This window comes from Leptonychotes weddellii, chromosome 8, assembly GCF_054177405.1.
Source record: "Leptonychotes weddellii isolate Sample4059 chromosome 8, ASM5417740v2, whole genome shotgun sequence".
NCBI lineage: Eukaryota > Metazoa > Chordata > Mammalia > Carnivora > Phocidae > Leptonychotes > Leptonychotes weddellii.
In genome coordinates, this window is record NC_138376.1 from 84,692,012 (window position 1) to 84,715,758 (window position 23,747).

The window sequence follows — 23,747 nt, forward strand, 5'->3', positions numbered from 1 at the left end:
GGAAGGGAAAAATGGGCGGGGGGAATTGGAGGGAGAGATGAACCATGAGAGACTATGGACCTGAGAAACAGGGTTTTAGAGGGGAGGGGGGAGGGGGATTGGTTAGCCTGGTGATGGGTATTAAGGAGGGCACATACTACATGGAGCACTGGGTGTTATACGAAAACAATGGATCGTGGATCACCACATCAAAAACTAATGATGTATTGTATGGTGACTAACATAACATAATAAAATTTAAAAAAGAAAAAAAAAAGAAAATCTCAGAGATAGGACAAATTCCAGGCTGTGGTGAGAGTAGGTAGTTTAAGAAGAATGGAAGTAAAGCTCACAGGAGATGAGCAAATAGAGACAGCAAGAGGCCAGTCTCCAAATGATATGTATTCATTTATTCTACACAAAGTTATTGACTACTGTGTGCCAGACACACATATTGTGAACATTGATGATTAAGCATCAAACACAGCAGAAAAAAATCTTTGCCTGTGGACTTATATTCTAGCAGAACATCAACTGTATGTGGAATTTTTTTAAAGATTTTTATTTATTTATTTGAGAGAGAGTCAGTGAGCACAAGCCAGGGGAAGGGGCAGAGGCAGAGGGACAAGCAGACTCCCTGCTGAGCAGAGAGCCTGACGCAGGGCTCGATCCCAGGACCCCAGGATCATGACCTGAGCTGAAGGCAGACGCTTAACTGACTGAGCCACCCAGGCACCCCTGTATGTGGAAATTTTAAAAAGAGGGTATGTGCGTATATGTACGTATGTATGAAAAATAAAAGGACACACACCACACTCTTAAATCGCCTCTAGGGAAACAAGTTAAGAGTGAGGGTAAAGGTAAGTTGTACGTTAACGTTTTCATATATACTATAGCCAACACAGCACCTATAATGTGCCAGGCACTGTTCTGAGCGACTTACAGATATTAACATATTTGATCATCAGAACAACGTGCGCTAACATAAACCCTATTTACAGATGAGGAAGATAAGTAATAGATGGAGTAGAGCCAGATTTTGAATACAGGTAATCTCTCAATAAATCACGGAATTTCACATAGGCACTGTGATAAACTGACTATGTAACTTAAAGCAAACTTACTGGAAATAGTTTAATAAGTATTTGATTGCTATAGTCACAAGGAAGAAAAACAGATCAGATGTATACTTCACGTAGAACTAGGCTATTTTTAAAGATGCATGCAAATTTTATCCATGGTTCCCCCTCTAGCACACCTGGGGATGAGAAAGAGTAAAAATGATTAAGTTTACTCTCTTACCACTGTGTGTGCAGGAGAGGGTAAGAATTCACAGTGATTGTTCTTTTGGACTCCATGGATATTAGAAAGTGTGACCAAGGGCAAGTGGTACAAGAAACATCACTGTTGGTTAAGTGCCTATTCTGAAAAATTATTTTGGTACCCTACATAATAGAAGCTGTTATGGGATAAGGGTAGGAGATTATAGAGAAAACTAGTTTTCACTGGTTACTTGGAGAAGGGACTGGGATTAAGGCAGTGATTCAGTGAAGCACTCAGTTGGCCTAATTCAGAATAAACCTTACATCCTTGGTAGCTGTGCCTCTCTTGGTGCCTAAAATCACTCTGGGGAAACATTCAATTTGTGTCTTACCAAAAGGTTACCTTTTGAAACTTAGTACTTACTAGCAGACAGATCTTCTGAAAAAACAACAATCAGCACTTCTCCAAGGACACTTTTACCCTAGCTCATCACCACACAGAGTGAAAACCCTTGTTGTGAGCCCCAGAGGATGACTGAAGTCTTCTTTATATGTGCCCTTCCTGCCATCAATAACTTAGGCTCCAGGATCATTGACAAAATAAGATAGACAGACTTACTGAGGGAAGGAAAAAAAACAAAACCAGAAACAAACAAAAAACCTGGGATATAAAATTTCACTAACATCAATAAAGAGTCAACAGAATTCTGAGTTCTCAGAAGCCCTTACACTCTGGACTCACTCTCATGTATTTCTTTTTGCTTTGAAACTAAAGAGCAAATTTCTCCTGGTATTGAACATTTGCTCTCGCTACTAAGATCCATCTCTCCTTATCTACTTCTACAAGCTCTCTAAACCTAAGACAGAAAAGAAACAGTAAGGAGCTTTATAAAGCAAGGTCCCTTCACTGTTAAAATATCCTTCCTAGAGGCCAAGCTATGGCTCTCTCTTTGCACATAAATATACATATTATGGTCTCTTTCTTTAATAATGCTACAAACTATATAATCCTTTCTTCTAGATTTTTTTTATTATTAAAATACTTAAGTGATAGTTATTCATATTTTTATTTTTCTTGTACCTTTTCACCATCGCAGGATTATAAAGATAGATCTTCATAAAGTGTCTTTCCTTCTCATGATAACCATAAAAAGGCCTGAAATAAAAGAAAAAGATATTTCAAATTATTTTCAGCATTCAGAGATGACGTAATGCAACTTATTGCCCAAATTAGACTCAGGTGACCTAATTCAGTCTTATTTATATTTAATATTACCCAAAACCCCAAAAAACAAACAAAACCATTCAAAACCTTTCAATTAAACCTACAACAGGTTAATATATAAAATACTGAAATCTGGTTACTTCTTTTAAGAAGTTTAAAAATACAACTTCCAAAAACTAGGGACAAAAAGGAGTAGCAAACTATTTATACCTTAATTTCAATCATAATGACTCTATTAAAAAATGGCTCTTTACTCTGACCATGTATGAAAAAAAACAGAGACCTTTCAAGCACCTTCTTCACCTATTTCCCATTTTTTCTGTCAAAAGCTATAGTTCTTCATTAACAAAGTCCTTTAATTAACAGCATTCATGTTACTTTCTTATTTGTCTCTATATATTATTAATTTTGCAAGTTCACTAGCCAGAGACAATTTACCTATATTATACATGCACATATACGTATGTGTGTGCATAATACACATCCAACTCAAACGAAGCCTATGAAAACTGTGTAGACAGGAACTTAAGAGATTGAGAAGACCATGGCCTTACTTAAGGACCCTAATTACGTTGAGGTTGGATTTTTCTCAAGGGCATTACCTGGAATGGGGAAAGGAAGAAGCAAAAATTGACATAGTAAAGAGAGAAATAAGTGTTCAGTACAAGATGAAATAAGTTGGAATAGTATGTTACATCATTTCAGGAGGATCTGAAACTACACCAGTACCTCTGATATACAGACTACCATAATCATTTTTTTTCTTAAGTATGCTCCATGCCCAACATGGGGCTTGAACTCACAACCCTGAGATCAAGAATTACATGCTCTATCGATTGAGCCAGCCAGGTGCCCCCCAGACTATCACTTTCAAAGATGATATAATTAGAAATAATATATAAACAAGTACGAATCTGCATACAAAATAAAAGGTTTTGTATCTCCCTAGAGTTTATCTGTAAATAAGTGGTTGGTTAAATCTTTTAGGTGGGTAAACTCATTCACTTTCATTTAAAAAAATACTGTCCCTTTATAATGGGCACTAGATAGAACTTATCCTCATTAGGACACCATTTCCATCATGTCTGACAGTACAGTGGACATCAAATACAGGAGTAATTTGGCAGCAGAGTCATTATTTGGAGTATAAACTTTTTTTCCCCTTAGCTACTTTAAGCTTTTAGGTCAGAGCCATCTATATGATTGTTGTAAAGCAACTTCTATTAAAAAAAAAAAAAAATCCAACTATTTACCAAGGCCTAAAAGGTTCTTTATCTTGTCCTTGCCCCTCACTCCAATCTTGTGTCATACTACTCTTCCTTTTGCCATCCTAAACATTTTAGTCCCTCTAACTTACTCCACGCTCAAGTAACTTGCCATTCTCTCTGCGTGGAAAGCTTGTTCTGAACTCTGGCATGGTTTGCTGTCAATCTTCATTCAGGTTTCCACTTAGACTCACTTCCTCATAAAAGTCTTCTCTGACCATCACTCCTTATCCCTTACCGTTCTTTACTCTTTTTTTTTCCCCCACCCACCCTACTTTTTTAAATAACACTTAACTACTTTCTGTCTACTTTTCCACCATTTACCCCATTTTTGCTGCCATGAAACAAAGACATATTACATGAACGATTTCATTCTCTCTCACTGGCAAAATTCAACTATTTATTCCTCCTGCTATGGTATTCTTCATGTAGATAAATACAGCTCTCTATCTGGAGACATGAATTATTTTTAGCCAGATAAACTGGGAAAAAAATTAAATTTGCACTGTAGTACATGTTTTCTTTGCTTTGTTTTGGTTTTGTTAACAATCTTTAGGGTTTTACAATTAGAACTTCATAAATTTCAAAAAGTGAATATAAGTTACAACTATCAAACCTCTAAAATTCTTTATAAATCTAGGATTCTGTTTTCACCATCTACTGCCCCAAAATATAGCCTGGAAATTCTATAAATTCTGTTTTCTGCTTCTGTATAATCTAACTGGCAACCCTTACTTCCTGCTGTTGGCTTCAGTTGATTTTAACCAAAAGAATTCCTTAACAGGGAGATCCTTTGGATGGAAGAAAGCAGAATGGAACAGAGTTTGAGTAGATATTTTATGCTTAAAAAATTATATCTTATCATTGCTTTTTAACATAACAGTAAGAAGGAAAATGAAAATGGATAGCAAAAGATCTCAATTAACTTAGATGGATTAAGAATCTCTTTATAGGGGGCGCCTGGGTGGCTCAGTGGTTAAGCGTCTGCCTTTGGCTCGGGTCATGATCCCAGGGTCCTGGGATCGAGCCCCGCACTGGGCTTCCTGCTCCGCAGGGAGCCTGCTTCTCCCTCTCCCACTCCCCCTGCTTGTGTTCCCTCTCTCTGTATCTCTATCAAATAAATAAATAAAATCTTAAAAAAAAAAAAAAAGAATCTCTTTATAGGATATTTTCTAGAATCATGGTAGCTAAGTGGCAAGGAATTCCAGAAATGAGCCTAAGGTCATAATCCTATCTCTTGACCTAACCTCACGATAATGCATTATCTAAAAAGACTGGAATTAAACATGTACAAATTTTAACTTGGTAGCTATGTGCAACCTTGTCTAAAGAAGTAGGAAAAAATGAAGGACTAAAATAATCATAGAAGCTAACATGTATGGTAAGAAAAAGGGGATCCAGGTTAGGAAAAAAAATAGGATAAGAGGAAAAAGAGAATGGCAGCCATAAAACAGCTCATCTTTTACCTCAGGTATTCAGATTCCTAAAAACATGACGATACCTTTAAGAAAATACCCATTAAAAATACAGAAAAGGGGGCGCCTGGGTGGCTCAGTCGTTAAGCATCTGCCTTCGGCTCAGGTCATGATCCCAGGGTCCTGGGATCGAGACCCGCATCGGGCTCCCTGCTCAGCGGGGAGCCTGCTTCTCCCTCTCCCACTCCCCCTGCTTGTGTTCCCTCTCTCACTGTGTCTCTCTCTGTGAAATAAAAAAAATCTTTAAAAAATAAAAAATAAAAATACAGAAAAGACTGGTGAGTGGGGCGCCTGGCTGGCTCAGTTGGTGGAGCATGTGACTCTTGATCTCAGGGTAGTGAGTTCAAGCCCCATGTTGGGGAAAGAGCTTACTTAAAAAGAATAAAGACTGGTAACTATTCATTTTACTAGGCTGTTTGGAAATTAAACTTTGAAATGAGAATATGTATAGGAAAGTTCTTAGAAACTATTAAACATAAAAAAATTAGAATATAAAGCTGATAATTATCTTTAACCTATGGTTACAATCACAGGACATGTGTGAACTTCTACCTCATTCATTTATGCAACCAAATAGTTGCTGAGCCATATTTACTAAGTACCCAACACCACACAAAGTGCTAAGGATATAATGGTGGAAAGACAAACATGGTCCTTTTTCTTGTGGAGCTAACATGCTGGTGGGAGAAATACATAAAAATTAAGTAAACAAATAATTAAAATAATTGCCAAGTATATTAAGTGCTGAAGGAAACAAAGAATGAGCAGAGATACAGAATAACAATAATGACAACCTATTTTAAGTAGGGAAGTCAGAGAAAACTTCTCTGGAGAGGTGAAGGATTTGAAGGACTGGAGAAGGGTAGAGCACTCAAGGAAAGCAAACTACATGTACGAAGCTGGGAAAGAGCTCAGCACATCAGAGGAACTGAAAGAAGACCCATGTAAAATTTCTAGATAGAGCATAGTGAACAAAATTACAGAGGTAGGCAGGGGTCAGATCACACAGGCTGTGGTTAGAAGCTTAAATTCATTCCAAGAACAATATTAAGCCATTCAAGGATTTTAAATGATTTTAAGACGACTCAATGTATATTATAAGAAGAGTACTTTTGTGGCTCTGGAGCAAGATAAAAATAGAAAGAAATTTGATTAAAAAGATACTGTGATGGTCCAGAGGAAAGTCTACATTAAGGTGTAAGTAGTAGAGAGACTTAAGATAGATTTCATATAAACATATCAAACTCAAAATGTTCTAGTATGAGCTCCAAATCTTTCCTGCCAGCCTGCTCTACCTGCACCTTCCATCCTTTTAGCAGCATGGACTCAATTTTTTTTTTTTTTAAGATTTTATTTATTTATTTGACAGAGAGAGGGAACACAAACAGGGGGACTGGGAGAGGGAGAAGCAGGCTTCCCACGGAGTAGGGAGCCCGATGTGGGGCCCGATCCCACAACCCTGGGATCATGACCTGAGCCGAAGGCAGAAGCCTAACGACTGAGCCATCCAGGCGCCCTGGACTCAAATTTTTATAGTCATCTTTGACTCCTGTCACAACCTTCATCCAATCAGACAGCAAAGCTTATTGACTCAAACCTCAGGATAGATCCAGAAGCTGACCACGTCTCACTGCTCCCATTACTACCCAAATGCAAGTTACCATATTTTCTCATCTCACCCAGATTAATGAAACAGAGTCCTAATGCTCTCCCCTGCTTCTGCCCTTATCCCCCAATGGTCTACTTTTCACAGAATTGCTAAAGTAATCCTTTCAAGTTTAAGTGAGATCATGGCTACTCAAATTTCTGCAATAGCTCAGAGTAAAAGTCAGAGTCCTCAGAACAACCCACTGCAGTGGCTCTCAAACTTTAGTGTGCATCAGAATCATTACAAAGGCTTATTAAAACACAAATTGCTGGGCCCCACCACCAGAGTTCTGATTCATTAAGTCTAGGGTGTGACCCAAGAAAACTAAATAAGTTCCTAAGTATGTTGATCTGATTCCTCTGAGAAATAGATGCCAGTATGTGCAGGAAATTTATCAGGGGAAACACCTGTGAGAGAAAATGAGGAGGGACCCAGGAGAGACTGGGATAGCGACCAAACTTAGATACACATCTGATCCCATGTGAAAGAGAGAGGGACAGAGGGAAGATCAGTAGAAATGTCTTCTATTGTAGTGTAATTTTAATCAAAGTGCAGAAAGGCTTTCAGAGTTCTCAAGTGTCTCCCAGGAACAGGTCTGCCTTAGTATCCTTACCAGGCTTAGCCACTGGCTAGAAGTAGCCTACGGAAAGCAGCTTCAGTTCATATGGAATGATAGACTTCAGGGTGGTGGTGGGGCCATTGTTCAATTATGCTCCCTGTATTTGGAGATGTGACACGTGCATTCTCATAACTGTCAAATCGGGTAAAGCTTATGTTGGTGATCCTGGAAACCATACTTTAAAAACCACTGGCCAACATGATCTCCATCCATTCATATCTCTCTAACCTTATTTTGTCCTACTCTCTTTTTCCTCCATTCTAGTCACCTCCATGTTATTCCTACTCCCTCACCATCAAGTCTTTGCTCAAATGTCATTTACCTTGTCAATGACACCTTCCCTGATTACCCTATATAAAACTGCCACCAGTCCACTTCCCTACCCTATACTATAGTGATCCGTCATACCCTGCTCTACATCTTTGCTCCATAGCACTATCATCTAATAAATAAATAAATTTATTTTATGTCATATCTATTGGCTATTTTCAGTTTCCCACTACTAGAATGTAACCTCCATGGGGGCAGGGATCTTTGTTTTGTTCACCAATATATCCCAAGCACCTAGGATTGTGCCTAGCACACGGAAGGTGCTCAATAAATATATATTTATATAAAAAATAAATTACATGAATTTCTACAGTTCTAAGATGTGGAGAAATGGAAAAGGTTAAACCATCTATCTTTCACTGCAATAAAAATTTACTTTAAAAATTACAGCATAAAATTTGCCTTACTTCCATTAAATTAGAAGTAAAAAAAAAATAAACAGTATCTTTGAATCAGACAGGTTTTCTTTACTTGGAATGGTACTAGATATACAGATAAAGAAATTTAAAAAGTTAACATATACTTACATTCCTGATACTAATGACACTTTGAACACGTGCTGAGCAGTGGAAGATGGATTGCCTAAAGCCACATTAAGTGCTCTGTCGATACTGAATGCCATCTGAGAAAGATAGCTTTCTGGTTGTTGTCCATAACCATCGTATGGCACATAGAGGTAAGGAAAGATGCCATGCAGATGAAGACATGTCTTCTGACCTAAAATATAATACATCATAAAGTTTAGTCTTGAGGTGCATTTTAAAATTTTAACATTACAAAGATCAGAATGCAAATCATTTAAATGTTCTAATGACAACACAGCTTATCTAGGATAAGAGTTGAAGAAAATTAACCCATAATTAAAGCCACCCATATTAACTACATTTCACAACAGAACATTTAGAAGCATTTTATAAACATAAGCATTATAGTATGATTGAAATAGTAGTTTTGGTGAAAATATGTTTGAATATTTTACCCTCACAATCTCACTGGTTTTGTATACTTCACTGAATTGCCCTCTAATAATATCACTTAGCACAGTATTACGAATCTTACAAAAACTCACTGAAAGTTTATTAAATAAAACAATGCATGTCTGTCTTGGCATAAAGGTTTTCAAACAAGAGAATTCCCTGAGACAGAGACTGCTCTGGGAGAAAGGAGAGGGTAAAAGCAGTTCCAGTATGTGGAATTTTGCTATACGGGTATGGAGTGGGGTTTTGGGAAGGGTAAAAATGAAATTTTGCTATTAGGAAAAACAAAACAGAAAAGAAAACAACCAAAAAAGACAAAAACAAAGCAAAAGAAAACCTCTACAGATCATATGTCCATAATGGACCTCTAGATATCTAAATTGCACATTTGGTGGAATGGGACGGGGGGAGACACAATGAGAGGTGAAAAAACAAGCATGCACACTTCCCAGGAAGCCGTTCTATCTGGCAAGGTGCAAAAGGGGTAAATGGTGCTGACCCGCCAACAATCAGGTACTGCTATGACAAAGAAAGTAATATGAGTAAGAACCCACAAAAGAAGTGCCACAGAAACAGTAATGTATCCATGACAAGGTTAAGTAACAACAGCAGCAACAAAAAACAGATGCACCATTACTCTCATGAATCTGGCAGGCTGTACAGAAGTGGTTCCTGTCCTCAGAGCACTGTCCCTAGTTCCCCTTAGGGACATGCCATTTGTCTACTTCAAACAAGGAAAACGGCAGTGATGGAAGAACATATCCATTTTTCTCATGCTGTCACTATCACTGTACTGCCCTGCCCACACAATCCTTAGGCTTCTTCCCCATCCCTTATTCCACTCTGCTTCACTGGGCTTTTTTTCTTTTTTGGTAGGAAGGTAACTGTTTGCTTATTAGTTCCTATTTATAATTTAGAATGATTTATATAAAATACACAGAAAATAGTTCTATGTTCTGTTGATATCTTGTATTTCACACTCTATAGTGAATAACATCAGTTTATCTTATTTTTAAGGTATTGCTATAACAGAATTAGCAAATAAATCTGGAACAGCTATCACAAACAGTATAGCAAAATTGGGATAGACCAATCACACAACGGAATAAGATCTATACCCTCTCAAGTTCAGTATTCTGATTTCAACTACCAACTTTCACACTTCTGAAGAACTATAAATTGTGCTGCTGTTAGACCAGTTTCTATTTTTAGCAGCAGTTATGTTGCTTAATTTCAAAGGAATGGAAAAAAAAAAAAAACCCTTTCACCAAAAGCAAATTCTTTGATTATTTCGTTTCATTCCAAACATGGCACTATCTGCCAAATACTGCTATTTCTTAATTCTTCAAATAGAAAAAAAAAAATTGTAATGATGAGTCTTAAAATTATATTTAATTAATTTACTGATGATCTACTTGAATGCTTTTTAAACATCTCATGAAAAATGTTATATCCATTACCACTCAGGACATAAACCACAATTTGGTTAAGAGCAAGTGGCATGCTAAACCAGAGGGCAAGGAAAGTGGGGAGACAGAGAAGTATCCTCTTTTAAGTCGACAAATAAATCTAAGACCAGTGATTAGAGAAGTAGTGTAATAGTGGGGCGCCTGGGTGGTGCAGTCAGTTGAGCATCGACTCTTGCTTTCAGCTCAGGTCATGATCTCAGGGTCATGAGATCCAGCCTGGAGTCGGGCTCCACACTCAATGCAGAGTCTGCTTAAGACTCTCTTTGTCCCTTACCCCTGTGCATTCTTTCTCTCAAATAAATTAATAAATCTTTAAAAAAAACCCAAGAATTAGTGTAACAGTATATTTTATAAGCAATTCTCTAAGTTCCTAAGATATTAATTTTACAGTCCATATATCTCAATAATGGAAATTTGGATAAATTTTACAAGAAATAATCATAAAATCTGATTTCTACTAAGTTTCTTTATAGGGAGGGTGTTCAAAGTTCACTGAATTTTTTATTTTTTATTTTATTTTTTTTTTAAAGATTTTATTTATTTATTTAATTGACAGAGAGAGAGAGAGAGACAGCGAGAGAGGGAACACAAGCAGGGGGAGTGGGAGAGGGAGAAGCAGGCTTCCCACAGAGCAGGGAGCCCGATGCGGGGCTCGATCCCAGGACCCTGGGGTCATGACCTGAGCCGAAGGCAGTCGCTTAACCGACTGAGCCACCCAGGCGCCCCCACTGAATTTTTTAAAAATCCCCACTTTTCACATCTCCTGTGAAGCAGGGGCCAAAGACATTATCTTTCTGTTTCATAGGCTTTAAAACTACAATAATTTGTGGTGTATGACTGAGGAAAAAAGCAGAAACGATTTATTCAGCAGGCACTGAACTAAGTGCTTTACGTATATTCATTTCTAAAACATTTAAAAACCTTGCAAATATCACAAAGGTTAACTTTCCCAAATCACATACCTACTAGGTAATTGAATCAAAATTTAAAAGCAGATCAATAAAATCTAAAAATCAATGCTCTTTTCATTTAATCTTGCTGGTTCAATTTTTTAAAAAGTGAATGTTGGTTTCCTTAATTCTTAAACTCCTCAGTTTTTATTTTGTAATGTAAATGCCTGTTTTCTTACCTGACTCTCTCATTTGAAAATTCTTTGGAGCTAGTGCTGTGTTTGAATGATCATAATATCCTCAGGACCCAGCACAAAGCACATAATATGTGCTTAATAAATATTTAGTAAATGAACAAACTCTCAGCAAAATAGAGTAATTGCTTAAGGAGAAAGGAATGGTGTAAAAGCCTGGAGTATCTGAAAAAACAAATCTATGAAAACAGAGGGACTTTGATACAACTAAGGATTACAGAGTTATAGGGGGACACAGGTGTTGGGAAGAGTCCCCAGCTTACTGCACTTTCCTTTCCTGAATAACCCAAAGTCCCATGCAAAGCCGCAGTCACTACATCAACACAGATGTACCTCCCTCTCGTTCTCCAGCAGCTAGGGATGGCTCAGTGCCTTACCACCTTTCCTCAAGAACAACCTCCTGAAGAACACAACACAAGAATTTTTGGCATTGCACTTAACGGCTTTAATACAGAATGAGTATCACAGAAAAGAAAATGATGAGAAACAAGATAAAATGAGAAACTCAAAAAGTTAAACTAGGAATAAGAAATGTGTAAAAATCAATGTGAGATTCCATTTCTTTTTGGCAACAGGTCTTTTATTATTGTAAAATTTGTAGTTCTGTAATAGCACTGCTTTATCTTGACAAGATACAGACCACTTCTATAGACTTCTCTCCATCAGCTCTACCCCACACAAATGTGTGGGGCCACACATATGTAAAGTCCCCTGAAGATAAGCTATTCTGCTCCATCCCCATCAGTTAGGATACAGCTGTGAGAAAACACCTAAAGTCAGTGGCTTAAGCATTCGATTAATGGTTTCTCTCTCATAAGTCCAGAGCTAGGTAGCTGGTACTGCACATTCAGGCTTTTGCAACATCTAGTTAGTTGCCTAGTGAAGAACTTGTGACTTCAATCCAGAGGCTTTTTCACTACACACCAAAAAGCTCCACACACAGGATTCTTTTAAGAATGTTTTTATAAAATTAGTGAAAGCTATGCTATTTTGAAACCTTGCTAAATGATTTGGGATTCTTAAAAGGTTTAAAATATTAAGCTATGTCTAAGTAACATGTGGATCCAAAGAAAGCAAGCAACTGGCATTCTTTATGTCCCTAATTTCTCAATGTCCCCTCTGATTGTCATGTCAAACTGAATTAAGGCAGCAAACTTAGCAGGAATAAAGACTGTTGTTGGGAGAATAAGCCTACACACACAGGTTTCAAAAATTTTTAAGAGTTTGGGCTTTCCAATTTGACTGATGTTGCCTAATTCAGAAACTGCAATAAAGTTGTTTCAGGAAAGCTCCACAGAAACTTCTCATAGCATAACTGCTGGCTTTTAAAGACATCATGACAAAACTGTGTGGAGGTGGCTACTTTCCAACTCCGTGTAAGTAGGGCTTGTATAACTAAGGTAGGTGCCTCTGTAACAGCCAGTACTTGGATACTGTGAATCTAATCTTTTACAGAATTTAGATGTACACTAAACTTTAAATCCTCTGTATTCCAACATTTCTTATATCATTTTCCCACATTTTCTTCTGCATTTTAAGGGCCTAGGTTTGGTCTCTTAATTAAATCGTGCAGCTAAAGTCTTATTAGTTTATCCATAGAAAAACTACCTATATTTTTTGTAGATATATTTTTGATAAACAGAAACACTAACAAGTACCATTCTTCTAATTCTGAGGTCTGCAAATCTTTTTCTGTAAAGTAGCAGACAGTAAATATTTTAGACTTTACAGGCCATACTGTGTCTGATACAACTACTTAACTCTGCTGCTGTAGCCTGAAAACAGCCATAGACAATACATAAGTGAACAGGCATGGCTGTGCTGTTCCAGTAAGATTTCATTTATGAAAACAGGCAGTGGGAAGGATTTGGTCCCTGGATAGTAGTTTGCCAATCCCTGCTCTAACCGATTAGACTTCATCATCTAGAACAGAAAAGCTTAATGTCTTCTTTTTTCTTTTATTTTTAAAATAAGCTGACTGGTCACCAAAATCAAAATCATGCTGGCCTAAGAGTATCTTAGGAGACTGAATAAGAAATGCTTATTTTGAAACTTGTAACCCTATCTCCCAAATCTCAAATCTTGTGTATATCTTCAATATCTATGAAAACAGAGGGACTTTGATACAACTAAGGATTACAGAGTTATAGGGGGACACAGGTGTTGGGAAGAGTCCCCAGCTTACTGCTTGTGTATATCTTCAATATACACAAGATTTTAAATAAAACTCTACAGAGCTATCAAATAGAAAAACTTGGTATGTGAACAGGAAAATGTGTATTTATGGAATTTTTCGTATTTTCTTCTTAGAATATCTTTTTAAGTTTTATATCACTATCATCACCTCAATCTGTATCCCTCCAAGCAAAGTCCTTCTTTGCTTCTCTCTAAAGTTTTACTTTCTTTCCCCATTCCCACAAAACCACAAAATGAACCAAGCAAAACTGTTATATCATCTATTATCATCTAAGAAAAAAACAAGAATGTACATGAAGATTTAGATATTAAGATGCTGAGACAGTATTACCAATAGTTTAAAAAAATTGAAGATACTATAAATTTCCAAAAGAGGGAGATTAATTATGATATATCTACGTCATGTCTATGGCTCTCATACCAATTCTGCTTACTGCCTGTTTTTGTAAATACAAATTTATTATAACACACCACATCCATTTGGAATGGTCTATTGCTGCTTTGCTACTGGCAGAGTTGAGTAGCTACAACAGAGACCTTCTAGCCCCTAAAATCTAAAATACATACCAAATGGCCCTTTACAGAAAGTTTCCAACCTCAGCATCAGATGGTGTTGAAGTATATTTCCTGGCATGAAGAGATGTTCATGATATACTTATTTCAGGTGATATTCAGGTTTATTTCAATTATAAAAATATATAACACATTAAGTGAGATAATGATTTGATTATTTTTTTTTGCTTATATATATTTTCTAAATATTATACAATTTCTGTAAGAGAAAGGCAGGAAGAAGTCATCTACTTCTAAATGACGCAAAAATTCAAACAAATAAACAAAAAACCACCATCAGGTGCCTGGGTGGCTCAGTCGGTTAAGCATCTGCCTTCGGCTCAGGTCGTGATTCCAGGGTCCTGGGATCGAGTCCCATGTCGGGCTCCCTGCTCTGTGGGGAGCCTGCTTCACCCTCTCCTTCTGCCTCTCTCTCATGAATAAATAAGATCTTAAAAAAAAACAAAGCAAAACACCACCACCAACAACAAAAAACTAAGTATAATAATTAACTTTACAAAGGGCGTATGTATCTAACTTTCTGCTAAACAGTCCTCTTCATTTTCTCCTTTATAAATAATTCTTTGGGGTTTCACATTTATTCATGCCATTTTATTTCTTCAACTAAAGTATACATGACTTTATTTAGAATCATTGGCTTTGGGGCACTGGGTTGGCTCAGTTGGTTGAGCATCTGACTCTTGATTTTGGCTCAGGTCATGATCTCAGGGTCATGGGATTGAGCCTTGCATTGGGCTCCATGCTCAGCATGGAGTCTGCTTGTCCCTCTCCCTCTGCTCCTCCCTTCACTCTTTCTGTCTCAAATAAATAAATACATACATAAATAGAATCTTTTAAAAAAATCATTGGCTTTAAGTTATTAATCCCACATTACTAAGAGAACTATATCCCTCAAGCACCAGATGTTTCAAAGGTCTATTTATACATTTGTCTAGTATATCTTTGTATTTCCAGTGCTAAACACAATTGGCTTTTTCACTCATAAATGTAGGCATAACTTCTATATTCTTCAAATACTTTGTGAAAGTCCAGCATTAGGTGTTAGACCATATGCTGCTCATAATCACAGTCTCTGAACTTATGAACTTTTTACTCTACTTAGAAATAAAGATGAGTAAATAGGTAATTACAGTATGGCAATTTTATATCCAAAAGTATCTAACTCAGCTTTGTGAGAATATTGAAAGGCTTCCCAGAGGAAGCAACAGAAGAGCAAAGAGAGAATGTTGTGGTATATACAAAAATCTGAAAGCAAATGAGAATATGCATGGTCTGGGAACAGGAAAAATGTAGTCAGGAAGGAGCAAAGAGTGCAATGGAGAGAAAGGTAAAGCGTGCATGTGTGAGTGTGAGTGTGTCGATTCTGTGATCTGTGTGGATTTGCATTTTATAAAGTTCCCTTGTGGGCCCACTGTGGGAGAAGCTAGGGACAGAGCTTTAATAGGAAAATATGTTTAGGAGGTTGCTGGACTAATTCAGAAGAGAGATGTCAGTAGAGATGGAGAAAACATCAAGAAAACATCAACTTACGGCACAGAATTTAGAGGTAACTGGGACTTGGGAGTAGGGTAAAAGAGAAAGAATCAAGGATGATGCAAATTTTTGGTTTAGGCAACTGGATAGATGTGAATGTCAAAGAAAACTGAGAAAGAAGAGTAGGCTGATTTCTATTTTGAACTTGTGGAATTTTACATGTTTATAGAATTTCCAAATGGAGATTTACATTAAGCACAATTAGGTACACAGATGTTGAGCTTGAGAGATCTGGGTAGAGAAGAAGACAGATTTGGGAGTCTGACTAACAGATGGGTAAAAATGCTCACTCAAGAGAATACATAGACAAAAGAAGGGGCATAGGTCAGAAACTTGAGGAGTAGTAATATTTAAGGGAGGAATAAAGGGTTTTGATTTATGTGGGATATGAGAAAATGAGACCCTGAAAGGACTGCCAGGCAAGAAAGAGAAGTAACAGCGAATACTTGAAAATATAAGCATGTTAGCCATGGAAACAAAGTTCCAACAGTCCATGAGAAATGTATAAGAGAAACACAAGCAATGAGAGGCTGGATCAGAAACTGGGAGAAGGATGTAGATAAAAGTATACAGAAATGGCAAGGAACACTTCAGAATGGCAGAGGAAGAACTTTTAAAAACCTGCTCCTCCATAAGAGCAACAAGAACACTGGCAAATTCTGTCAAAATAAACTTTTTTCAGCCTTTTGGAAATAAATTAAAAGGCTTGTGACAATCCAACAAGTGTTTATTCAAGAAAACCAGATGAATCTTAGGAAGAACAGGAAGCTTTGTGGTATTCTAATTTGCCCTAATCCAATCTCCTCTGCCTCCCCCCACCATCCCCCCCAGCTCCAGAGTAGCTGTGAAAACAGATAGCCATGCAGGCACTGGAGAGACCAAAATAGATTTGCAGTTCCCCAAAAGCCCAATTACCAGAAAACTGTCACCATTTGACCTGCCTGGTAGCTCACTGAAAAGCTCCATTCTCAGAACTTTATTTGATCAGACTCAGAGCTCACCCCTTGTGTATAGTCCTATCTGTAGCATCTTTATGGAATACAATCAGCAGCAATTGTTTAACATCGCAGTTGCCTGAGGGAGTTTTACCAGCTGCAGCTAAGAGGCTGCACAACAAACTCAAAAGGAAAATCTGAGGACTGAAATATCCATAAGAACTTGAAAGGCTCTGACACAGTTCTGCAAATTTAGAAGGTTATGCACATGTGTGGAGCTGGGTGCATGCTCAGGAAGAGCTGAGAAGGCCCCAATCTTTCACTATGGCTGACCTTGAGGGTCTGCACCAACACACGAACATACAGAGCCCCTCAACAAAAGGTGGAAGGAGACCTATTAGCTCAAGGCATTTAAAGGAATCACTGGTCAATCATTAACTGACCAATAAGCTAGCTGAGCAGGGACTTCAAAGAATAGAGACTGTACAGAATTAATCCATGAAAGTCACTAAAGAAACAAACAACATAACCAACAACAGAGCAATAATAAATCTTGGGGACAGGGAAGAATATGATTTCTTAACTGTCGAATTATTTAAAATGTCTAGTTTTCAACAAAAAATGGTAAGACATACAAAGAAAAAGAGAAGCATGGAAAAAAGGAGTCAATAAAACTGTCTCTGAAGAAGCGCAGACATTCAACTTACTAGACAAAGACTTTAAACCAGCTATTAAAAATATTTCAAAGAACAGGGTGCCTAGTGGCTCAGTTGGTTAAGCAGCTGACTTGGTTTCGGCTTAGGTCCTGATCTCAGGGTTGTGAGACTGGGCCCTGCATTGGGCTCTACACTCAGTGAGGAGTCTGTTTGAGATTCTCTCTCTCCCTCTCCCTTTGCCCCTCCCCCCCAAAATAAATAAAATCTTTAAAAAAATTTCAAAGAACAAAAGGAGGTCATGTCTGAAGAATCATGTCTTACCTAACAGAAATATAAATGAATAGACAGAAATTATTAAAAAAAATCAAATAGAAATTTTGGTGTTGAAAGTGCAACAGAAATGAAAAATTTACTAAAGAGGATCAAGAGCACATTCGAACTGGTACAAGTATCAATGAACTTGAAGACAGGCCAGTTGACATTCTCCAATCTGAGGAACAAAAAAGAAAAAGAATGAGGAAAAAAATAACAGAGGCTCAGGGGCGCCTGGGTGGCTCAGTTGGTTAAGCGACTGCCTTCGGCTCAGGTCATGATCCTGGAGTCCCTGGATCGAGTCCCGCATCGGGCTCCCTGCTCGGCGGGGAGCCTGCTTCTGCCTCTGACCCTCCCCCCTCTCATGTGCTCTCTCTCTCTCATTCTCTCTGTCTCAAATAAATAAAAATTAAAAAAAAAAAATCTTTAAATAAAAAAAAAATAACAGAGGCTCAGAGATTTATGGGATTCCATCAAGAATACCAACATATACATAATGTGAGCTTCAGAAGAAGAGACAGAAAAAGAGATGGAAAGAATATTTGAAAAAAGAATGGCCAAAAAAATTCCCAAATTTGATTGAAAACATTAATCTGTGTATCCAAGATCAATAAATTACAAGTAAGAGAAACTCAAAAGAGATCCATGCCAAGATGTATCATAACCAAACTGCCAAAGACAAAATCTTGAAAGTGACAAAAGAAAAGCAATTCACCATGTACAAAATTTTCTCGATAAGGTTAAGAGCTGACCTCTTATTAGAAACCATGGAGGCCAGTAGGATGACACAAAGTGATGAAAGACAAAGATGGTTAACCAAGAATTCTGTATCTAGCAAAAGTACCCTTCAAAAACAAAGGAGAGCTGGGTGAGATAGGAAGGAAGAAGAAATTAAGATGTTCCCAGCTAAATGAAAATTGAGAGAATTTGTCACTAGCAGGGCTGACCTATAAGAAATACTAAAAGAAATCTCATTCCAGGCTAAAATGAAAGGACAATAGACAGTAGCTTAAAACCACACTAAGCAATAAAGAGTACCAGTAAAGATAACTACACAGGTAAATACAAAAGATAATAAACATGTATAATGCCTTCTCCCATATCATTTAAGACAGGTGCATAAAGTAGTAATTATAAAATTGTGTTGATGGGCTTATAATGTGTAATGATGTAATTTGCATGAACGATGTTATAATGGAGCAAAGTTTTTATGTACTACAGGCGTACCGATATTGTGGGTTCAGTCCCAGACCACTGCAATAAAACAAATATTGCAAGAAAGTGAGTCAAATGAATTTTTTGGTTTCCCAGTGCATATAAAAGTTATGTTCACACTATAATGTTCACACTATAATTGTCTAGTAGGTGTGCAATAGCATTGTTTAAAAAAATGATGTATGCACCTTAAAAAATATTTTCTTGCTAAAAAATGCTAACCATCATCTGAGCTTTCAGCAAGTCATAATCACTGATCCCAGGTCAACATAGCAAATATAATAATGAAAAGTTCAAAATAATGCAAGTCTCCAAAATGTGAGACAGACACTAAGTGATCAAGTGCTGTTGGAAAAATGGTGCTGACAGATTGCTTGATGCAGGGTTGCCACACACCTTTAATTTGTAAAAAAGACAGTATCTGCAAAGCACAGCAAAGTGAAGCACAATGAGGTATGCCTGTATGAAAATTAAACTGGGATTAATCCAACTGTCTTAAATTAACATGTTAAGTGTAACACCCAGAGTAACCGTGAAGAAAATAACTAAAAGAGAGAGAAAGGGAGAGGTAGGGAGGGAGAGCAAGGGAGGGAGGAGGAAAGAAAAGGAGGAAGGAAGAAAAATGGAGTTAAAATAGTATACTAGAAAATATCTATTTTTTTTTTTTTAAAGATTTTATTTATTTATTTGAGACAGAATGAGAGACAGAGAGCATGAGAGGGAGGAGGGTCAGAGGGAGAAGCAGACTCCCTGCCGAGCAGGGAGTCCGATGCGGGACTCGATCCCGGGACTCCAGGATCATGACCTGAGCCAAAGGCAGTCACCTAACCAACTGAGCCACCCAGGCGCCCCTAGAAAATATCTATTTTGTACAAAAACAAAGAATCGTGGATCACTGCATCGAAAACTGGTGATGTATTGCATGGTGACTAACATAACATAATAAAATAAAATTAAAAAAAAAAGAAAATATCTATTTAGCATAAAAGAAGACTATAACAAAGGAATAAAACAACAAAAGAGCATAAGACACAGAGAAAACATTAACAAAATAGCAGATATAAAACTACCCAGAACTGGTAGGTAGTCAAAGGACACATTATATCTTGCCCTATAGCTCTCAACTCAATAGGGAGGATCAATTTTCCCATTTTACATTCACCAGTACAATTTGGGGTACTATGCAAAATGAGAACTTATAGAAGCATCATAAACCAAAAAAAAAAAACAAAAACCCAAAAAACTGAGGACTAGAATCCTTTGCCTCAGTCATGTCTTAAACATGCTCAATATATTTCCTTGAATTAATTAACATACTCTATTACCAGAAGAATCATCACTGAGGAAATAGGAGAAAGGCTGTTGTGAAGTATTGTTTGAAGAAAATAAAAAATATGATTAGTACTTAGATGGAAAATACTGTAACTCCTATTCTCGTCAAGGACAAGCTCCCTTGCTATTTCAACTATATACACCTTCCTTTACCTACAAAGTAAGTGCACAACTCGTTTCTTCATTTATGTCTTCAGAGAACTTATATAAATCTATTATGTGTAGATTTACACTGTTCACATACAGTGGAATCACATCATATGTGCATTTTATTTACTGGATAGGAATAAATCAGGGGGGATAGGAAGAGACTCAGGTAGAGAGACAGAGAAAGAAGATCAAGTGAATGAATATGAGAATGCAATTAAACAGTGCCAGTGTGCCCAGTTAATAAATTTATGACCTAGTGCCATGAGATAGGGTATATAAATGTTATTCCTTAGTTTGTTTCAGTTCCTTTGTACTTCTAAAGTGGAAGAAGCATCTCCTATTGAAAGAGCCAACTAAGTGTGATTCTGTTTAAAAGATACAGTTCATAGTTTTTCATAAAACATGGCCCCAATTGCGGACCAACTATTTCAACTAGAGCTCAGCTGAGGAAAAGTGATTAGTGTCTGTGTCTGTAAATAAGGAAAATTAAGCTGCTGGACTTATTGAAAGATAGTGTGGTAGAATTCATGCAATTTAAGAGACTGTCACGGGAAATTCTGCCTAATTCTAAAAAAGGTTTTGACCTCATACCTTTGCCTCAGAACCTAATTCCCATGTAAAATGGAACTTCACTGTTTCTGTCTCCATACCTATAGTGTGAGTTCCATGAACTCACATGCATCATGTCTTCTTATTCTTCCTATTCTCAATGCCTAGCAGAGAGCCTAGAATACAGTGGGTGTTTCATCCACGCTGGATAAGCATGTGTGGCATAATAATACGTATTTGGTCTTTATGTCTCATTCCCGGCATAGAGCTCCTAAACTCTTGGTATTTCCTGACTCATAGGAGTATCTTTTGTTATTCATATGAAGCCCTTTCTATCATAACTGAATTTACACTAATGAGGTACTTTTTTTTTTTTTTTTTAAGATTTTATTTATTTATTTGACAGAGGAGACACAGCGAGAGAGGGAACACAAGCAGGGGGAGGGGGAGAGGGAGAAGCAGGCTTCCTGCAGAGCAGGGAGCACAATGCGGGGCTCGATCCCAGGACCCTGGGATCATGACCTGAGCCGAAGGCAGACACTTAACGACTGAGCCACCCAGGTGCCCCACTAATGAGGTACTCTTGATGGGATCTTTAGATAGCTTCCGAATAGTGGGCTGGTTGCCAGAGGAATCAACCATATCATTACAGGGTTGGAATTCTCAACCCCACTCTCCACCCGCCACCTCACCTCCAGAGAGGGGAGAAGAATTTAAGATTTAGTTCAGTCACCAATGGCCAATGATTTAATCAATCATGCCTTTGTAATGAAATTTCAACAGAAACTCTGGAACAATGAGGTTTGGGAAAGCTTCCTGGTTTGGTGGTACATCCGGACTCCACAGAGACATCTGAGCTCAGGAACCTTCTGAACCTTGCACTATTGTTTTCATCCGGCTGTTCATTTGTATTCTTTATAATAAACTGTATAAATATAGTGTTTTTCTGAGTTCTGTAAGTTGTTCTAGCAATTTATTGTACCTGAGGGTAGGGAGGTTTATGAGAATCCCAAATTTGTAATTGGCCAGGCAGAAGTGCAGGTAGCTTGGGTATCCATTTGTGGCTGGCATCTGAAGTGGGGGCAATCTTGTGGAACTGATCAGGGATCAGATCCTGTGGGGGTCTGCACTAATTTCAGGTAGTGTCGTAACTGAGTTGAATTACAGAACACCCATAGTTGATGTCAGAGAATTGAGAATTTATTGTTGGAAAACCAACAGGACAGGATGTCTTTTTCATATTGGTTAACTCCTTAAGAGGTCTTTCAGCTGAGTCTTATAGAAAATTTGACTGCCTTTATTTTTTTTTCCTATAATTTCTTCTCAAAAGCTAACAAAGATATTTATAATGTCCTCCTATCTTCCCCTATTTGCAAGGGTACTAAAGGGACTGAATTAAGGATCAACTTTCCATATTAAACAACAATAAACTAACACAGCAAAATATAACATACAAATATTCTTATGATTAATATGTCAAGAATGTGATGAAAAGACATGTCCAAAATTCATGTGTAATTTAGTTTGCAATTATTACTATAGAAAGGAAACCAGTAATTACTTTGACTTTCACAGTGATTGGGAACCTCAGTTTGGGTACTATTTAAAGGCTCACACAATACGGTATACCATCACATTTTTTCTAAAAAGGCTAGCCTTAAAAAATTAAACTGCTAATAGTGTTTTCAAGCCAGAATCTCCAAGAAAATGTATACCTTTCAGACTAAATGTCATGAAAATAATATTTATTAACCTTTGCTAAAAATAAAATCCTGGCTTGTAAAACAAATATTGTTTTGGGGCACCTGGCTGGCTCAGTCTCAGGTTCATGAGTTCAAGCCCCACGTTGGGTTTGGAGTCTAAAAACAAAAAACCAAATATTTAGTTTCAGATGTTTTACAACCAGAATGGCCACACATGTTAATCTATGTGGTATTTCAATTCAAAGGTAAGTAATTCAGGGTCTTAAAGTAAAATTAACAATCTGAATGCTATCTGAAAATTCACCTCCAGTGATATAAAACAGTATTAATAGCTAATCAAGATAAAGTTCCAGTCAAATTTGTATATAAATGCCTGAATTTTCCCTCAGACACATAAATAAAATAAAATGATACAGGTAATTAAATTAATGCAAATCTAGTAAACTGTTCCACCATTCTTTATGGTAGCTGAACACTGAAAGACCTTAAAATTTTACCGATCTATAAGAAAGTAAAAAGGTAACACAGAATAAAAGAAACTATTTAGAAATCATGTTTGATAAGGAACTTGTATCTATAATAACTCTTACAACTCAGTAATAAAAGTTATCATATGATCAGCAATTCTATTCCTAGTTATATGCCCAAGATAAATGAAAATATAAACCCACACAAAAACTTGTACATGAACCTTATAGTAGCATTTTCATAATAGCCGAAAGGTGGTAATAACTAAAATGCCCATCAACTGATGAATAAATATAATGTGGAATATCCATACAATGGGATACTTATTCAGCCATTAAAAGGAATGAAGTACTGATACATTCTACAACATGGATGCATAGGCAAATTGTAAATTGTACCTGAATAAACCTCTTACATAATTTTTTAGCCTATCCATACTCATTGTTTTATTTTGGAGGTCTCTAATGAGAAGACCTAATTTTTTTTTTTTAAGACTTTATTTATTTATTTGACAGAGAGAGAGAGTGAGAACAGGAACACAAGCAGGGGGAGTGGGAGAGGGAGAAGCAGGCTTCCCACCGAGCAGGGAGCCCGATGCGGGGCTTAATCCCAGGACCCTGGGATCATGACCTGAACCGAAGGCAGATGCTTAACAACTAAGCCACCCAGGCGCCCCAAGAGAAGACCTAATTTTGAATATACCATTAGAGACAATGCATTCATTAAAATGAA

The 23,747-nt window shown here is 37.2% G+C and overlaps 1 protein-coding gene across 6 annotated transcripts in view; it reads right to left on the reverse strand.

Moving 5' to 3' along the window:
- REV3L (REV3 like, DNA directed polymerase zeta catalytic subunit) overlaps window positions 1-23,747 on the reverse strand; it is a 182,132-nt gene that overhangs the window by 120,158 nt on the left and 38,227 nt on the right. For all 6 annotated transcript variants that reach the window (XR_014147898.1, XM_081828813.1, XM_081828814.1 and 3 more), the window contains 2 exons: window positions 8,331-8,520; window positions 2,323-2,397 (listed from right to left, as the gene is read on the reverse strand). Coding sequence is in view for 5 of the 6 variants with exons in the window: in XM_081828813.1 (XP_081684939.1) it covers window positions 2,323-2,397; window positions 8,331-8,520 (265 nt within the window). In the remaining variant the exon portion in view is untranslated. The remainder of the gene's footprint in view (window positions 1-2,322; window positions 2,398-8,330; window positions 8,521-23,747) is intronic.